Source organism: Scyliorhinus canicula, chromosome 16 (genome assembly GCF_902713615.1).
Source record: "Scyliorhinus canicula chromosome 16, sScyCan1.1, whole genome shotgun sequence".
NCBI classification, from domain to species: Eukaryota; Metazoa; Chordata; class Chondrichthyes; order Carcharhiniformes; family Scyliorhinidae; genus Scyliorhinus; species Scyliorhinus canicula.
This window is the reverse complement of record NC_052161.1, coordinates 24,331,397-24,350,507: the sequence shown is the minus strand read 5'-3', so window position 1 is coordinate 24,350,507 and position 19,111 is coordinate 24,331,397. Positions and strand designations below refer to the sequence as shown.

At 47.2% G+C, this 19,111-nt stretch overlaps 1 protein-coding gene across 4 annotated transcripts in view; it reads left to right on the top strand.

Moving 5' to 3' along the window:
* Window positions 1-19,111, top strand: part of atrnl1b (attractin-like 1b) — a 1,095,064-nt gene that overhangs the window by 205,068 nt on the left and 870,885 nt on the right. For all 4 annotated transcript variants that reach the window (XM_038774130.1, XM_038774131.1, XM_038774132.1 and 1 more), the window contains exon 10: window positions 11,968-12,122. In XM_038774130.1, coding sequence (XP_038630058.1) covers window positions 11,968-12,122 — 155 coding nt within the window. The remainder of the gene's footprint in view (window positions 1-11,967; window positions 12,123-19,111) is intronic.

The following is a 19,111-nucleotide window of genomic DNA, read 5'->3' as shown; positions in this document are numbered from 1 at the left end:
CCAGTCCTCTAGACTCCAACTAACATTTGCCACTTTGTATGCTTTTTCCTTCAATTTGATACTCTCTCTTATTTCCTTAGATATCCTCGGTCGATTTTCCCTCTTTCTGCCGTCCTTCCTTTTTGTTGGTATAAACCTTTGCTGAGCACTGTGAAAAATCGCTTGGAAGGTTCTCCACTGTTCCTCAACTGTTTCACCATAAAGTCTTTGCTCCCAGTCTACCTTATCCCATTGCTCTTCTCTCATCCCATTGTAATCTCCTTTGTTTAAGCACAAAACACTAGTGTTTGATTTTACCTTCTCACCCTCCATCATTATTTTAAATTCCACCATATTGTGATCGCTCCTTCTGAGAGGATCCCTAACTATGAGATCATTAATGAATCCTGTCTCATTACACAGGACCAGATCTAGAACTGCTTATTCCCTCGTAGGTTCCATTACATACTGTTCTAGGAAACTATCACGAATACATTCTATAAACTCCTCCTCAAGGCTGCCTTGACCGACCTGGTTAAACCAATCGACATGTAGATTAAAATCCCCCATGATAACTGCTAGACCATTTCTACATGCATCAGTTATTTCTTTGTTTATTGCCTGCCCCACCATAACGTTACTATTTGGTGGCCTGTAGACTACTCCTGTCAGTGACTTTTTTGCCTTACTATTACTGACTTCCACCCAAATCGATTCAACCTTCTCCTCCATAGCACTGATATCATCCCTTACTATTGCCCGGATGTCATCCTTTTTTTTTGAAATAATTTTTATTGAAAAATTTAGAATTTATACAACAATAACGCACCATAGTAAAATACCAAAAATAACAATACTATTAACAATCATAAACATTCGCCCCACCTCCATGAACAACACAGCATTTTACCAACAACGCAAATTAACACAATATAAAGTTACAGAATAGACATAACAATATGGAACAACCCCCCCCACACCACCCCCCCTTCCCCCCCTCCCCCCCCTCTCCCACCACCCCTCCCCCCCTCCCCCACCACCCCTCCCCCCCTCCCCCCCCACCCCTCCCCCTCCCCCCCCCGGGTTGCTGCTGCTATTGACCAAGATACCTATCTTTGAGCCAGGAAGTCCAGAAAAGGCTGCCATCGTTTATAGAACCCTTGTATTGATCCTCTCAGGGCAAATTTGACCCTTTCCAATTTTATAAATCCTGCCATGTCACTGATCCAGGTCTCCACACTTCGGGGCCTTGCATCCTTCCACTGTAGCAGAATCCTTCGTCGGGCTACTAGGGACGCAAAGGCCAGGACACCGGCCTCTTTCGCCTCCTGCACTCCCGGCTCTACCGCAACTCCAAAAATCGCGAGTCCCCACCCTGGTTTGACCCTGGATCCAACCACCCTCGACACCGTCCCCGCCACCCCCTTCCAGAATTCTTCCAGTGCTGGGCATGCCCAGAACATATGGGCGTGGTTCGCTGGACTCCCCGAACATCTGGTGCACCTGTCATCAACCCCATAGAACCTACTCATCCTAGTCCCGGACATGTGGGCCCGGTGCAGCACCTTAAATTGGATGAGACTAAGCCTCGCACATGAGGAGGAAGAGTTGACTCTCTCCAAGGCATCCGCCCAAGTCCCGCCCTCTATCTGCTCCCCGAGTTCCTCCTCCCATTTAGCCTTCAGCTCCTCCACTGACGACTCCTCCACCTCCTGCATTACCTTATAGATGTCAGACACCTTCCCCTCTCTGACCCACACCCCCGAAAGCACTCTGTCCATCGTCCCCCGCGAGGGCAGTAGAGGGAATCCCTCTACCTGTCGCCTAGCAAACGCCTTTACCTGCAAGTATCTGAACATGTTCCCTTGGGGAAGCCCAAATTTATCTTCCAGTTCCCCCAGGCCCGCAAACCTCCCGCCAATAAACAGGTCCCTCAATTTGCTGATGCCCGCCCTTTGCCACCCCCTAAATCCCCCATCCCTGTTCCCCGGGATGAACCGATGGTTGCCACCCAGTGGAGCCTCCATCGAGCCCCCTGTTTCCCCCCGATGCCGTCTCCACTGTCCCCAGATTCTTAGGGTCGCCGCCACCACCGGGCTCATGGTAAACCTCTTAGGGGAGAGTGGCAACGGCGCCGTTACCATGGCACCCAGGCTCGTACCTCTACATGACGCCATCTCCATTCTTTTCCACGCCGCCCCTCGCCCCTCCATCACCCATTTACGCACCATTGACACGTCGGCCGCCCAATAGTACCCCAGAAGGTTGGGCAGCGCCAGCCCGCCTCTATCCCTCCCTCGCTCCAGGAACACCCTCTTCACTCTCGGAGTCCCATGTGCCCATACAAAGCTCAAAATACTGCTAGTCACTCTCCTAAAGAAGGCCCTGGGGATAAAGATGGGCAGGCACTGAAAAAGGAACAAGAACCTCGGAAGCACCGTCATTTTGACAGACTGTACCCTCCCCGCCAACGATAATGGCAGCATGTCCCACCTCCTGAACTCCTCCTCCATCTGATCTACAAGTCTGGTGAAGTTATGCTTGTGAAGAGTCCCCCAGTCCCTGGCCACCTGCACCCCCAGGTACCTAAAGCTCTCCCCTGCCCGCCTAAGCGGGAGCCTACCAATTCCTTCCTCCTGGTCTCCAGGGTGCACCACAAACACCTCACTCTGGCCTAAATTTAATTTATAACCTGAAAAGGTCCCAAACTCAGCTAGCAACTCCATCACTCCCGGCATCCCTCCCACCGGGTCCGCCACATACAGTAACAGGTCATCGGCATACAACGACACCCTATGCTCCTCTCCACCTCGCACCAAGCCTCTCCACCTCTCTGAATCCCTCAACGCCATCGCCAGCGGCTCGATTGCCAGTTCAAACAACAAGGGGGACAGGGGGCAACCCTGCCTGGTCCCTAGGTAAAGCCGGAAGTACTCCGACCTCCTCCTATTCGTGGCCACGCACGCCATTGGGGCCTTATATAGCAGCCTTACCCATCTAATGAACCCTTCACCAAATCCAAACCTCCCCAACACCTCCCATAGGTACCCCCACTCCACTCTATCGAAGGCCTTCTCCGCATCCAGCGCCACCACTATCTCTGCCTCCCCCTCAATCGCCAGCATCATGATGATATTCAACAATCTCCGCACATTCGTGTTCAGTTGCCTTCCCTTCACGAAACCTGTCTGGTCCTCGTGCACAACCCCTGGCACACAGTCCTCTATCCTGGTGGCCAGGATTTTTGCCAGGACCTTAGCATCCACGTTGAGGAGAGATATGGGCCTGCATGAACCACACTGCTGGGGGTCCTTGTCCCTCTTTAAAATTAACGAGATCAGCGCCCGCGACATCGTCGGGGGCAAAGTCCCCCCTCCCCACGCTTCATTGAGTGTCCGCACCAGCAAGGGGCCCACTAGGTCCACAAACTTTCCATAAAATTCCTCCGGGAACCCATCCGGCCCCGGTGCCTTCCCTGACTGCATCTGCCCAATCCCCTTAACTAGCTCCTCCAGCTCAATCGGCGCACCCAACCGCTCCACCTTCTCCTCCTGCACCTTCGGGAAAGAAAGCCCGTCAAGGAACCTCTCCATTCCCCTCCTCTCCCCCGTTGGCTCCGACCGGTACAGTTCCCCGTAAAAGTCCTTGAAGACCTCATTCACCTCTACCCCCTTCCGCACCACATTCCCACTCTTGTCTCTCACTCCAGCAATTTCCTTAGCCGGATCCCGCTTGCGGAGCTGATGGGCCAGCATCCTACTCGCCTTTTCACCATGTTCGTACACTGCCCCTTGTGCCTTCCTCCACTGTGCCTCCGCCTTTCTAGTGGTCAGCAAATCAAATTTAGCCTGCAGGCTGTGCCTCTCCCCCAACAGTCCCTCCTCTGGTGCCTCTGCATACCTCCCGTCCACCTCCAGCATCTTTCCCGCCAGTTTATCCCTCTCACTCTTCTCGCTCCTCTCCCTGTGTGCCCGGATGGATATCAGCTCCCCACGAATCACTGCCTTCAGGGCTTCCGAGACCATCCCCACCTGGACCTCCCCCGTATCATTCACCTCGAGGTACACCTCAATACTTGCCCGGACCCTCCTACACACCTCCTCCTCCGCCAACAACCCCACATCCAACCGCCACAACGGACGCTGTTCCCGCACCTCCCCCATCTCCAACTCTATCCAATGCAGAGCGTGGTCGGAGATTGCAATGGCCGAATACTCGGCCTCCTCCACTCTCGGAATCAGTCCCCTACTCACCACGAAGAAATCTATCCGAGAGTAGACCCTATGTACGTGGGAGAAGAAAGAGTACTCGCGTGCCCGCGGCCTCACAAACCTCTATGGATCCACCCCACCCATCTGATCCATAAACCCTCTCAGTACCTTGGCCGCCACCGGCCTCCTACCGTCCTAGAGCTGGACCGATCCAGTGAAGGATCCAACACCGTATTAAAGTCCCCCCCCATGATCAGACCTCCCGCCTCCAGATCCGGGACCCGTCCCAACATCCGCCTCATAAAGCCCGCATTGTCCCAATTTGGGGCATACACACTAGCCAGTACCACCTTCTCTCCTTGTAGCCTGCCCCTAACCATAACATACCTACCCCCCTTATCCGCCACCACCTCCGATGCCTCAAACAACCCCTTTTTCCCCACCAGAATCGCCACTCCCCGGTTCTTCACATCCAACCCAGAGTGGAAAACCTGCCCCACCCATCCCTTCCTCAGGCGGACCTGGTCCGCCACCTTCAGGTGGGTCTCCTGAAGCATTGCCACATCTGCCTTTAGCCCCTTCAGATGAGCCAGTACCCTCGACCGCTTCACCGGCCCATTCAACCCTCTTGCATTCCAGGTGACCAACCGGATCAGAGGGCGTCCCGCCCCCCTCCCCCGTCGACTAGCCATAGCCCGTCGACTGCCCGCCCCAGGCCAGCGCCCCCTGCCCGACCCAGTCCCCACAGCGACAACACCTCACCTCTGTCCCCCCAGCCCCCACCAGCTCCTTCTTGACCCTACCAGCAGCAACCCGGTATTCCCCTCTCCCCCCCTCCCTTCTCCCCCAGGCTAGGAACCCTCCCAGCCGCGACCCGTCCTCCATTGTACTTCCGTGGGTCAGCTAACATCTGCTGACCCCGGAAACTCCCGCCAATAACCCGACCCCTCCCAAAGTGGGATCATCCCCCAACCTATCCGTCCTCCAGGCACCGCTCCAGCGCGGGGAAGAACCAGTTAAGGCCCCGCCTCCCCCGTCACCATCTCCGCCCCCCAGCCCCGCAGCGCGGGAAACCAGAGGAAAGCCCGCGCTTTCGCACTGCCCCACCACACCCTTCTGATGCAGCTCCCAAATAACAGCACCACTCCATACCCCCAACCCGACATAGAATACAACATACCCCCCCGACCCTCCCCGCAAGATACACAACTCAACCAATGCCCCACAGCAGAAAAACAGGCGGGAGCTATCAAATGTGCGACCTACTCCTCCATGGCCGCCACTGGAAGTCGCAATTTGATTTTTAATGGCATGGTCAGTAGATGCTTAGTAGTACAGAACTTGGGTGACTGAAGAAAGAGATGTTGTTGATGCTTTTTTTCCTGGCACCCATCAGGACAGATGCAAGAATATCAAATTACAAGGGAACCAGCAACTTAGAGTGCATTTTAAAAGGGTGCTGATTGGTCATCAAATGGACTCTGGTTGCAGCATTGGAAAATGCACAATGGAACAGTTGTCCCTATGCTTTTGTTCAATGAAAAATGGCAATTACATCTGATTGCTGAGGACAGGGCCCTACGTATGAATATATGTAGCTTCTAGCATGCAAATTGAGCCACATTGTGAGCTCGACTGATGATCTTAAGTTGGGTGTAAGTGTAACTCTTAGCACACTCAAAATTGTTCAGCAAGTACTGCCCAATCATGGGATCACTTCTAATGTTGGATGCACATGCTGAGTTTTGCAAGTTTGGGTTGGTTGAGTACAATGCCACAGATCCCAGAGGGTACTGAACTGGATCAGACCCCTGATAACAAGTTGTCACTTAAAAGTCTGTGGCTAGGAGTCAGTGTGGCAAATAGCAAGCACCATTCCTTTGCTGGTGGCTGCAAAATCAGAATAATTTTAGAAAATTTTAACGGAAAATATTTATGGTAAGATTTCTTCGGAAGTGTGCACAGATGTTGGAATTTTAATATGGATATCATTTAGTATGTTATATATTACTAGCTGTAGTGAATAAGGGAAATACATAAATGTTTTCATGGAAAATAAAAAATTACTTATGTCTGTGCCACAAATGTCTTTCCAATTTCAGTCAACTTTCAACATGAGTAATATCTTTCAGTTTATACTTTCTTTAAAATTTTTTTTTTTTTAAGAGTATCCAATTGTTAATTTTTTTCAATTAAGGGGCAATTTAGCGTGGCCAATCCACCTAACGTACACATCCTTGGGCTGTGGGGGTACAACCCACACAGATACGGGGAGAACATGCAAACTCCACATGTGCCAGGATTCGAACCTGGGTCCTGAGCGCCGTAGGCTGCAGTGCTAACCACCGTGCCACATGCCGCCCCTCAGTTTACACTTTCATGCATGTGCTTGTCCTGTGTTCTTTAAATGAAATATTAATATTTGTATTTGTGCTAGTAGTTATTTATATTTCAGCAACAATACCCTGGGAGTAACTTGTCGCAGTTCTTCGAGAATCTTTTTGCCACTATTATGATCCAAGACCAGACGCCAAGAGTGGCTAGGATATGGACTGAAACCCCAATATTTTTGTTTATTTTGAAAGACTGTGCGGAAAGAATACTTTGCTCCTGGAGTGATTGCACAAATTATCAACACAGTGCTGAACACTTTAACATCATACCCAAAAATAGCTTACAATTACCTATTCACGACGCCCTGTGCTGCTCTTACTCATGTATTTGCTTTGTTTGTCCCCTTGTTCTGCATTGTAATCAATCACTATTTGTCGATGTACCATTTGTCATTGTTCTCTGTTGATTATTCTTTTGTCTACGATGTACATCCTGTGTACGTTCCCTCGGCCGCAGAAAAATACTTTTCACTGTACTTTGGTACATGTGACCAAAATTCATATCGCTCAATCAAATATCCCTTAAACAATACTACTAAATACCAACATACGATACCCTTTATTTCTATCGCTATTCCCAATGAAACAACAAGAAAGGAAAAACATACAGCTCTGAATCCATTCGACATTTCAACGGCATAGAGGAATGATTGGTTTCCACAACAGATTTGGCTGCTGTTAGAACCCCAGCAGACTCTGGCTGGATGTCTTCATCAAACTGTTTCAACTGGTTTGTTTCAGTTTTCCACCTTGTGCTCAGATAAGTCGGCACTGCTTTAAATACCATTAATCTTTTTTAATTATCCTACTGTGAGAGCAATAGATCTTACTTGTGGACTCAGTCTTAGCCAGATCAGAACTCAACTCAAAAGCTTTCTCAAAATGTCTGAATGCCTTAGTTCTACCCACCAATGGCATCATCTCCCCAAGGTGAAAACAAATTAACTCCCCAGGGTAGCCCCCCTAATCAAACAAGGGTGCATTAGCCCAGGCTTTTACGGTAGTTAATTTCACCTCTGGCTCCTAAAAACTTTCCGGTCTTGCAAAACAAGTTTATTTTAAAAACATGACTACTGCAGTCAAACACACTCTAACCCAGACTGTAAACCCTAACATTTATAATCCAATATATCTAAAATCCTGCATTCGTCACACCGCATACTAGTGGGATACACTCCGAACAGGACTCGCACAATATAATTAAATGATTATTAATACGCAAAACTTACTTCATTTTGAGTAAAAATACTCATGCAAACACTGAAAAAATCCTTCTTTAGTTGCGTCCATAAATAATCCTTCTTTTCACCTCATAGAACTTTTGAGTTAAAGATATATTCCAGCTAACATTTTCTTAATTCTGGTGAATATTTGCTATGGGCAATGTATAGTTGAAGGTTCAGCTCATTCTAAATGTTATGAAAATGTGTCTTGATTTTCAGGCAATCAATTAATTTTAAATGCCACTAGCTTGTAGCAATTTGACATTGGTGACTTTGATTTGTTTGATGCAAGCATCAAGCTTTAGATTGAATGCTGAGGGAACACAATCCCAGCTTTGATGTTCTGTACCCTTCTAAAGATAATCAATAAAGCTTAACTATAGCATCCATTATTATTTAGTTGCTTAGCCTTTACTCCTGGAAGATAAATAATTCCCAAGCTACTCTCTGATATCCTAGTAGCTAATACCACCGCAGCATGGCTAAAGGTGGTACATAGCATGGGGAGAACAGAGTTGGGAATGGTGGGAATAGCACACCATACAAAAATAGCTGCTGGGTCTAAACATTAGACCCTGGTGTAACAGGCAATTTAGGGGTTAAACAGACTGAGGGGAAATTTGCAAGCATGGAGTCAGAAGGATAGTGAACACCTGACTGAGTTACATTTTCCCAGCCAGACTAAACCTTGTTAGTAGGAATATGCATGATGCCCCAGATCCATTGTTCTTCGGGCCACTCCTGACTGACTAGCCATTAGCCCATTACAGAGTCTAATGACCTCTTTGCCCGTCAGTGGGAGGTTAGCTGCATATCAATAGCATATCTCTGTTCTTTTATATAAACGGGAGTGGGCCATTAAACGCCAAGATAACGATGGTCGGTTCAAGTCCAGCAAACCCAGAGAACCTTTATTTAAGGGGCTGGGCGGAGCTCAGAGAAAGAGAGAGAAAGAGCAGGTGAAAGTGAAGGCTTTGGAAATTGACTGAGAACGGTCATGAAATTTGCCACTGAGGCAGGCTTTGCAAAAGCGTTCTGAATGAATGTCCCTAACAGAAGAAGACTTGCTTCATAAATGCAAGTTAGGGGTAGCACGGTGGCACAGTGGTTCCATTCTCCCTCACAGTGCCAGGGTCCTGGGTTCAATTCCGGCCTCGGGTGACAGTGTGGAATTTGCACTTTCTTCCCGTGTCTGCGTGGGTTTCCTCCAGGTGTTCCAGTTTCCTCCTGCAGTCCAAAGATGTATAGGTTAGGTGGATTGGCCATGTTAAACTGCCCTTTAGTGTCCAAAAGGTTAGGTGGGGTTATTGGGTAACCTGGATAGGGTGGGGGCGTGGGCTTAAATAGGGTGCTCATTCCAGGGCTGGTGCCGAGTAGATTGGCTGTATGGCCTCCTTCTGCATTGCAAATTCTATTATTCTATGATTCAGTCTATGATTTTATGATTGTCTTTGTCTCGCTGTGTAAGTCGCATGAGAGCTGCATGTTCTGTTAAAGTGCTGTTTAAAGGGAACTAGTGTGTGAAGGTTAAGAAACTACATGTAATCTGTTAGAGTTGAAGTTTAAAAGTTTAAATATTGTTTTTTTTTGTTTGTTTTAATAAAGTTTGTTTATAAATAACCAAGCCATTTTTCTTCTCTTGTCACTCCTGGAATGAATCGATCGTTCCGTACCATCTTAAAACTGTAAAATGTTGTGGCTCTGGTCCAGTCTCTTAGCCACTGTTGAGAGCTAACTAGACCTTCGTAATTACTCCAGTTTTGTTGCTGTTAGCATTCTCTAGCTTTCAAATCTATATTTGAGATTGGAGGCTTCCTTTTTATCCCTCTGGTATGATACAGTGCTTATTAAGTTAGGAATCATATTGCTGGATATGCATTGAAATTGTAAAGCAGGTTTATGGATAATACCCGAGGTCTAATGTCTCAATTTGTTTTCAAATCAAATTTTTTGGGGTAAAATTTGAGAAATTCCACTTTTTCCCATAAGTATGATGCTTTCACCTCGGCCATTTCTGACGCATTTCAGTGGATCTGATTAATAAAATACAGCAATTGTATTCATAGAGCACTTTTCATGTTGTTAGGATGTACCAACCGGCTCCACAGCTGGTGAAGCATTTTTGAAGTTAGTCACGTTGTTGTAGGCAAAATAAGCAGTCAGTCTGTGCAGATGAGGCTAACAATTTTTGCCCATCCCCAATTGAGCCTCTGAGTGGCTTTTTATGCCGTGTCATTGGACAGTTAAGGGTCAGCCACATGTAGGCCAGACCGAGTAAGGATGGCAGATTTACTTCCTTAAATAACATTAGTGAACTAGATGGATTTTAACAACTATCAGTCATGGTTGTCATGACCATTATTACTCTGACTAGATTTACAATTCCAGATTTATTAACTGAAATTAAATTCCACAAGCTGCTGGGGTGGGATAAGAACCCATGTTTCTGAAAGAGCATTAATCTGGGTCTCTGGATTAGTAGTCCAGTAACATTACACCTATATAACTGTCTCCTTGTCTTCTTGATAACCTGTGTTTAGCAATGTTGCTCAATGTATATGTTTCCCAGCACAATGGAGAACCCTCCAGCCTCTTCAAATGATGCTTTGGGATTATGTCTACCTCAGAGGGATGGATTTACTCCATATTCAAAAGTTCATGGGCTGGATTCTCCGCTCCCCGACGCCGAATCGTATTCTGGGAGCACGCCGCGCCGATTATTCACCACCTCAGGCCATTGCCTGAGTCCCGCCCCGCAATGCTCCGTCCCCGACTGACCGACTTCCCGACGGCGTGGGTTACGTGTGCTCACACCGTTGGTGAACTCAGCGTGGCGGCTGCGGACTCAGTCCGTGACCGCCACAGTCGGGGGAGGGATGATCGGTGGGCAGGAGGGGCTTCATTCGGGGCTGGGGGCATTGTGGGCGGGTGGTCCGGGGCACGCGAGCGCCCGATGGAGGGCACTACTTTGGCGGTCTAGGTCCGTGGGCTGAGTCCGCCATGGAGCACAGCACAGCCGCTGCAGGCCGCCGCCGTGTGGATGCGCGACCTCTGAACCGGAAGTGCTGGGGGCCGTATTGGCAGCTGGAGCTGCGAGCTCTACACTGCCTCCATGCTAGCCCCCAGCAAAACAGGGAAACGGTGGCCATTTTGCTCCAGTTTTCCTGGCATAAAACACCACTTTTTTCATGCCAGCCCCATATCTCAGATTATGCTGCACTCAGTTGGTTCTGCACTGAAAGGTCTAGATTATTTCTCTAAAGTGGGGCTTTATCCTTCTTATTCTGAGACACTATTACCACTGATCCAAGACTGCCGCAAAATAGAATTGAATATATCCACCTGTATTTACATAGAAAATCTGAAAATAAAAATTCTCAAGCTGTTTTATTTCTTTTCCAACTGTTCGTATTACTTCAATGTGAGTTATAAACTCAGCCCGTAATGGAGGTTGATTTTCAGTCAAGTTGCCAGGTATAATAATGTGCGAACATTGTGAAAAAAAATCAGGAAAGAAGTTCAGGAAATTATCCAGTTTTACTTAAGCCAAGAATGCACTTTGATTATCTCAGTACAGTACTGAACTGTTCAATATTTTAATTCAGTTTGATGATAGAAAATCTAAATGTTGTTTATGAAAATAAATACATTGATCCGTGTTTTTATTTTGTATTCTTCCTAAATTGATAATCAAGCTAGTGCAAGTTCAAATCCCGTCATGGCAGTTTAAGAATCGGAATTTGATTTATAATATGTGAAAATGAAGAGATGGTGTCAGTAAATGTAACCATGAAGCTGTTGGATATTCATAAAAATCCAACTCGATCACTAATGTCCAGCAGGTCTTCTGTCCCTTGCCTAGTCTGTGATTCCAGTCTAATTGTCATTGGAAGTGGTTTGATGTCAAGTAGGAGAAAACCCACCGCCACCACTTGGAATACTGGCTGAGTAACAAATGCCAACCTCAACAGCGAAAAACAACTCTCAAACGTGTTGAGGCATTTTAATTTATTTGCCAGTGGAATTTGCTTTTGAATCAACAGATCTCTACATGACACAATTGTTTTTAAAACTTCCTAGTATAATGATGGTATATTCTAAATTTGCATATTCTATAGTGTGCAAGTAAAGTGTCTTATTTTCCTTTCCTCAAAAACTTAGGACAATCCTTAAGGAAAGCGGATTTGCTCGTTATCTACATTCAGCTGTCATCATCAGTGGGGCTATGCTCATTTTTGGAGGGAACACCCACAATGACACATCTCTGAGCAATGGAGCAAAATGTTTCTCTGGTGATTTCCTAGCGTATGATATTGGTATGTACAGCAATGTAAAATTATCCTTTGGAATAAGTGATACATTTTGGTAAAATGTATTAATTCTGATTGTTGGGGCACAGTTCTACAAAATTTGTTATTAAATTGCTACAGAAATAATGTTAACACTCTGCAGATTCCTCTCACATGATGATCCATGTTCTCAAGTTAAATATGATAAACAGCAGCAATTTCCCATTTGTGTATCATAAGAAACTTATGCATGCATGCACATACACAACCTTGCTCATGTTCTCCCTCTTCCTATCTGTCTTTATCTCATTATCCTCCCTTGAACTTTTCATTCTGTCGATCCCATCTTTTTTTCATCATTCTCCCCATTGATTGGTTCTTTCTATAAATACTGGACTGTCCATGTGACAACTGATAATAAACATACAGCAGATGCCCCACCACTTACTGCAACAGCTAACAGTTGTATTTTCCAATCATCTTCCTTGCCTTGTCCCTCATCTACCTGTTGCCCCTCGGCGATATCATTCAAAACAGTGTCACCTGCCATGTATTTCCATAAACCCAACAAGTTAGATGCCAATGCTTCCTTTTCAGTAGATGGTACTTTGTAGATGGGATGACTAGTAATTTCCTACAACTAAATATTAGGAAGACTAAAGCCACTGCCTTCATCTCTGACACAATCTCTGTTCTCTAGACCCTGACTCCATTCCTCTCTCTGTCTATGCTGAGACCGAATCAGACTGTTTGCTACCTCGTATTTGACCCTGAGGCTGATACCTGTGTCATCATTAAGATTGCCTATTTCCATCTCTGTTGCATCGCTTATCTTGACCCCGCTTCATCTCATCTACTGAACCCCTCAGCCATACCTTTATTACCTCCAGACTTGACTATTTCATCACAAGGAATTGGCCAGCCTGCTGCATTCTACCCTCCACAAACTTGAGGTCACCTAAAACTCTGCTCCTCTTCTAATTTGCACCAAGTTCCATTCGTCTAGCACCCTTGTCTTGCTGACCTACGTTGACTTACATTTGATCAACATCTCAAAAATACTACTTCTTGTTTTCAAATCACTTGATGGCTTTACTTGCTCCCTATTTCTATAACCTATAGCTTCACAGTCTTCAGGCCTCTGTGCCCCTCCAATACTGGCCACTGGACCATATCTAATTTTAATTGCTTCACCATTGACTGCCATGCCTTCAGTTGTCAAGGGGATATACTCTAGAATTCCCTTGCTAAACCTCTTTCCTCTTTTAAGCCAGCACGTTAAGGTTACCTCTTTGATCTAGCTTTTGTCATCTGCCCTAATTTCTCCTTACATGGCTCAGTGTCAAATCTTATTTTATGACACTTCTTTAAAGTGGGGAATTTTGCTATATTAAAGGTGCTATATAAATTCAAGATGTACTGATCAATTATTGCGCATCTGCGGTTGACTTGCCCTGAGAAGCAAAGAGGGGAAATAAAGGGTTCTTATGATGAATGAACAATTATGTGAAAGAATCATTCATAATATAAAGCATACACTTTACCTTTCATAACAGTGCTGGCTCCTTGATGCTGGAAATGCTGTTCATAAATCACCTTTAGTGGTACTGATACCTTTGCCTTACAAGTTGTTAATTTTCTCACTGCCAAAAGTAACAGGTACAGTTCAGAGCATTTACTTTTGAATGAATCCTTTAGTTATTTAACTGGTTAAACTTCAGATGGATGTTTGTCTTTACTTAGCTTTTCAGTACTTTTGAGTCATTGTTTTCATAGAGGTTGTGCAGAGGGAGGCCATTCGGTCCATCGAATCTGCACCGACCGTTCGAATGAGCACTCTATCCCTGTAATCTCATAAACTAACCTGCACCTCCCTGGACACTAAATGGCAATTTAGCATAGTCAACCCACCTACCCTGCACATCTTTGGACGGTGGTAGGAAACAGGAGCACCCAGAGGAAACCCACGCAGATATGGGGAGAACGTACAAACTCCATTCAGACAGTGACCTAAGGCCGGAATTGAACCCAAGTCCCTGGCACTGTGAGGCAGGAGTGATAACCACTGTGTCACCCCTCTTTTTGTGTGACTACATTAAATAAACCTATTTACTTGCCTGTCTATAACAATTCCTTCTGATGCCACCAGTTATTAAGGTTGGGAGATGCTTGGAGGAAGTACTGGTTAACTTTTCTGCAGACTGATCAAACTATCCAGCCTTCAGCGGGCAATTGGGGTTTGGGGATGGTTGGCGGGTTTGTTTTTGCGACGGTGGGTTTGTTATGTTATTTTCTTCTTGTATTGCTATTTGTTATTATTTATTTTGGGGGGAGAGTTCTTTTCTTGTTTTGGTGTGGAAACACGCCTTGTTTGTTTTAAATTGCGGGGAGAAAATTTGTTATTGTTATTGTTATTAAAAAACTTGAATAAAAATTATTTTTTAAAAAAATGAGACATCACGGGCGGCATTCTCCCCTACCCGGCGTGACGGAGGGTCCCGGAGTAGGGGAGTGGCGGCAACCACTCAGGGGTCGGGCCTCCCCAAAGGTGGGGAATTCTCCCCACCTTTGGGGGCCAGCCCCGCGCCGGAGCGGTTTGCACCAGAAGACCGGCACAAAAAACCGGCGCCCCCGGCAGCGGGGCTGGCCGAAAAGGCTTTCGCCGGTCCGCGCATGCGCCGGCAGTGACGTCAGCGGCAGCTGGCCGCTGACGTCACTGCCGGCGCATGCGCGATGTGGGGTTCTCTTCCGCTTCCGCCATGGCGGAGGCCGTGGCGGCCGTGGAGGAAAATAGTGCAGCCAGGGCACTGGCCCGGAGTCTGAGCGGGGGGCCCCGATCGCGGGCCAGGCCACCGTGGGGGCACCCCCCGGGGTTTGATTGCCCCCCAACCCCCCAGGACCCCGGGGGCCTGCTCGTGCCGCTGATCCCGCCGTTCCAGAGGTGGTTCAAACCTCGGCGGCGGGAGAGGCCTCCCAGCGGCGGGACTTCGGCCCATCCGGGCCGGAGAATTACCGCAGGGCCTCTCCGATTGGAGTGGCGAGATTCCGCTGTCGCCACTTCCCGGGTGGCGGAGAATCTCTGCCATGGCGGGGGCGGGATTTTAGGCGGCCCCAGGCGATTCTCCGACCCTGCTGGGGGTCGGAGAATTTCGCCCCACGTCTGAAACCCATAATGGCATCAACTAACATCTATCACACAAATGAGTTGAGGTGTACTGGACATGTGAAGATCAGGGCCGGAATTTTCCGACCCCCCGCAGGGTCGGGGAATCGCCCGGGGCCAGCGTAAATCCTGCCCCCGCTGTGGCCGGAATTCTCCGCTACCCGGGAATTGGCGGGGGCGGGAATCGCGCCCCGCCGGTCGGCGGGCCCTCCGCAATAATTCTCCGGCCGCTGTCGGGCCTCTCCCGCCGATGTGGTTTAAACCACCTCTGGTGCCGGCGGGATCAGATGGCGCGAGCAGGCCCCGGGGTCCTGGGGGGGGCGCGGGGCGATCTGGCCCCGGGGGATGCCCCCATGGTGGCCTGGCCGGCGATCGGGGCCCACCGATCGGCGGGCGGGCCTGTGCCGTGGGGGAACTCTTTTTCTTCCGCCGCCACCACGGCCTCCACCATGGCGGAGGCGGAAGAGACCCCCTCGACCGCGCATGCGCCGGGGTGATGTCAGCGGCTGCTGACGCTCCGACGCATGCGCAGACTCACGGCAACCGGCGAAAGCCTTTTGGCCAACTGTTCGCGTCGGTCGGCGGGCCGCCAAAGGCCGTTCGCGTCGGTCGGCGGTGCGGGAGGCGCTCCGGCATGGGCCTAGCCCCGAAAGGCGCACAGAATTCCGCACCTTTGGGGACACCCGACGCCGGAGTGGTTCTCGCCACTCCGGTACGCCGGGACCCCCCACCCCGCTGGGTAGGGGAGAATCCTGGCGCAGATGTTTAAACTGTGTGGATTTTCCCCTCTCTTAGTTATGGTCTCCAGATCCTAACCTGGCTGAAATGAGTTAAATCAGGACAGACAGGAAATAATTCTAAAGATCATTGTAGGAAAATAATCAAAAGCGACAATGCCCCTTAAATTTCTACTTGTGAACTTTTGTTATGGTCCCAACATATTTTAATACTGGACAACTCAGATCCCAGAGTGAAACCTGGTTTGACAGATCCAAACTTTGTTATTTTTAGAAACCGTGGAAGTCAGTAACTGAATGCGTTCACAAGAGTCTGCCAGTGTACTTAACTCAAAAAATAAAACTTTTGTGATCAATGAAATTAACTACGTTACACGAGATGAAAGTTTGGATAGATTTCAGTGCAAACACCAGACAATGATTCAAACTCACTATTCCGTTTATTCCAGCAATACCCTTGCAGACACACAACCCTAGTGAAGATTTACTTCTATCGCAACACCAAGGCTTCTTGCATGGGCTAGCTCAGTTGCAAACAGTTTTCCTCCCAGTGGATTTCTGAGCATTTACTAGATGCCTTTCCATAGCTGGTATCTCTCCCTGAGACACCCAAAAAACGCAATCTAATCTCATTATTAATTCAACTTCAGAGAAAATACATTCCCTAAACTCAGTTTTCCAGCAGTCTTGCAGAATTTCTTATTACAGAGTTTAGAACTCCTGCCATCACTCTCTGTCACACACACACTGACTGAACTGCCCTTCTGTCTTTCCTGTCTTCTTGTATGTCCCTGGACCCCTGTTGCTCGGCAACAGTTTCTTCTACATTTTTTTCTACATTTCTCTCCCTAAATTCACTAAACCACTAACCCCTTCGTGACCCATCTCTTTTCCTCAAGGACTGTAAATCCTCATTAAAAATGCATGTATACAAACAGAGCCTCCAGATGTCCCGATACCAAACTCACAAAAATCTCTCACTGAAACTAGAACAATGTCCCACCTTTCATAACACAAATACAAATAGAAATTAAACTTAAAGTTGTACATTGTTCCTCACACTTGGATATTATTTTGACTGCACACTCCATCCCTCTCTTCCCTTTTCACTCCCACCCAGAGATCTATTTAAAGAATCGTACAATTAACATACCGGAAGGTTATTATTGAATTTATAAGGAAGTTATGGTGGAAAAGGGGAAATCTGTAATCTAACCACATCATTATTTGTATCAGAGCTTTTATGGTAATGTAGACTAAGACCTGAATGCATGAAAATTTAATATGCTCAATGTTCTTTGTTTGTGTTAGGGAAGAATTAAAATTAAACGTTTGAATATTTGATTTCTGTTGCTTTGGAGGCTTATTTGTTTCTAAATAGAACCATAACACTGTATGTGTTGTTACTATAAATGTGTTTGTGTAGCGATAGGCTTCATCGATATATTCTGAATTTGTTTGAGTGTTTGATTTTGATTTATGAACGTTTGCAATGTTGAGAATTTAATTACTGTTGTAACATATAGTTTGCAGTTAAATTATAATAGTTTTGTTATTAGCTGTTAGCAGAATTGTAAAATGAGCTGCATCGCATATTTCCAATTTTAGTTCCTGATTTAAAAAAAATATCCATTTGCACAAAGCAGTTTTGTTAGATATTGCATATTGATACCAGTCCTTCAGACAGGCCATTTTACGTATTTACTTTAAATTCGGAGTGAAAAGACAAAAAGAGTTCTTGGCATAAGCACCTAGTTTTAGCAGGTTTTATAATATAATGCAAGCAAAGGATTACATTTTTTTCTGACGATTCAAATAGAAGCCATGAGAAGGAATATGTACTTTACTCACTGTATATTGTCATTTAAAAAAAATAAATTTAGAGTACCCAATTATTTTTTTCCAATTAAGGGGCAATTTAGCGTGGCCAACCCACCTAACCTGCACATCTTTGGGTTGTGGGGGTGAAACCCACGCAGGCACGGGGAGAACGTGCAAACTCCACACAGACAGTGACCCAGGGCGGGATTCAAACCTGGGTCCTCAGCGCCTTAGGCAGCAATGCTAACCACTGTGCTGCCCTACATTGTCATTTTTGACTTGAAGCTAAACCTGTTCTTTAGATAATACCATAATTATCGATCAAAGTCATTGTCATGTATTATAATAATTTTGAGGCTTTGCAGGTGTAGCACACCTTCATTTTACAATTCTTGAGGCAGAAGGGAGGCAGTGATTCCTGAGCATGCGCAGTGGGGTTCTTCTCCGCGCCGGCCATGGCGGAGCTTTACAGCGGCCGGCGTGGAGGGAAAGAGTGCCCCCATGGCACAGGCACACCCGCAGATCGGTGGACCCTGATCGCGGGCCAGGTCACTGTGGGGGCACCTCCCCGGGGCCAGATCCCCCCCCCGCCCCTCGAGGACTCCGCAGGCCGCCGCAGAACCAGGTCCCGCCGGTACAAACCTTGTGTAATTTATGCTGGCGGGACTGGCCGAGAACGGGCGGCCGCTCAGCCCATCGCGAAGCGGAGAATCGCCGAGGGGGCCGCTGCTAACGGCCCCTGACCGGTGCGGCGTGATTCACGCCCCCGCCAAAAAAAACGGTGACGGAGAATACCGCAGCTGGCATCGGGGCGGGATTCACGCCGCCCCCTGGTGATTCTCCGGCCCGGCGGGGGGTCGGAGAATCCCGCCCATGGTGCTTTTAATTAAAGAATTTTTATCTCCTTGCCTCTCTTATTACAAGATCCCCCAGAATAATTGTGAACTGGGGGAATCTGAGGTACAGCTTTCATAATGGATATTTCTCTCGCTCTATATGCGGCACACTTCCTTTGAGCATAAGGCCAAAAAATTACTGGAGGTCATAGCAATGAACAAAGTATGTATTCTTTCTCATCACTTCTATTTGAGTTGGCTCATTCAATTTTATAACTCCAAGATAAGGAAAATATAGGCTATCTTCTGCATGTGTCGTTCCCCCCCCCTATTTTCAAGGAATGTATTGCAATGAAAGGGGAAGCTTGATTTGCACAGTTTGGTGACGTCATTACACTCTGCTGGTAGAGTGAGCATGCTTTGCCTCCTGTAAATTTAACACCTATGTACTCATTGATT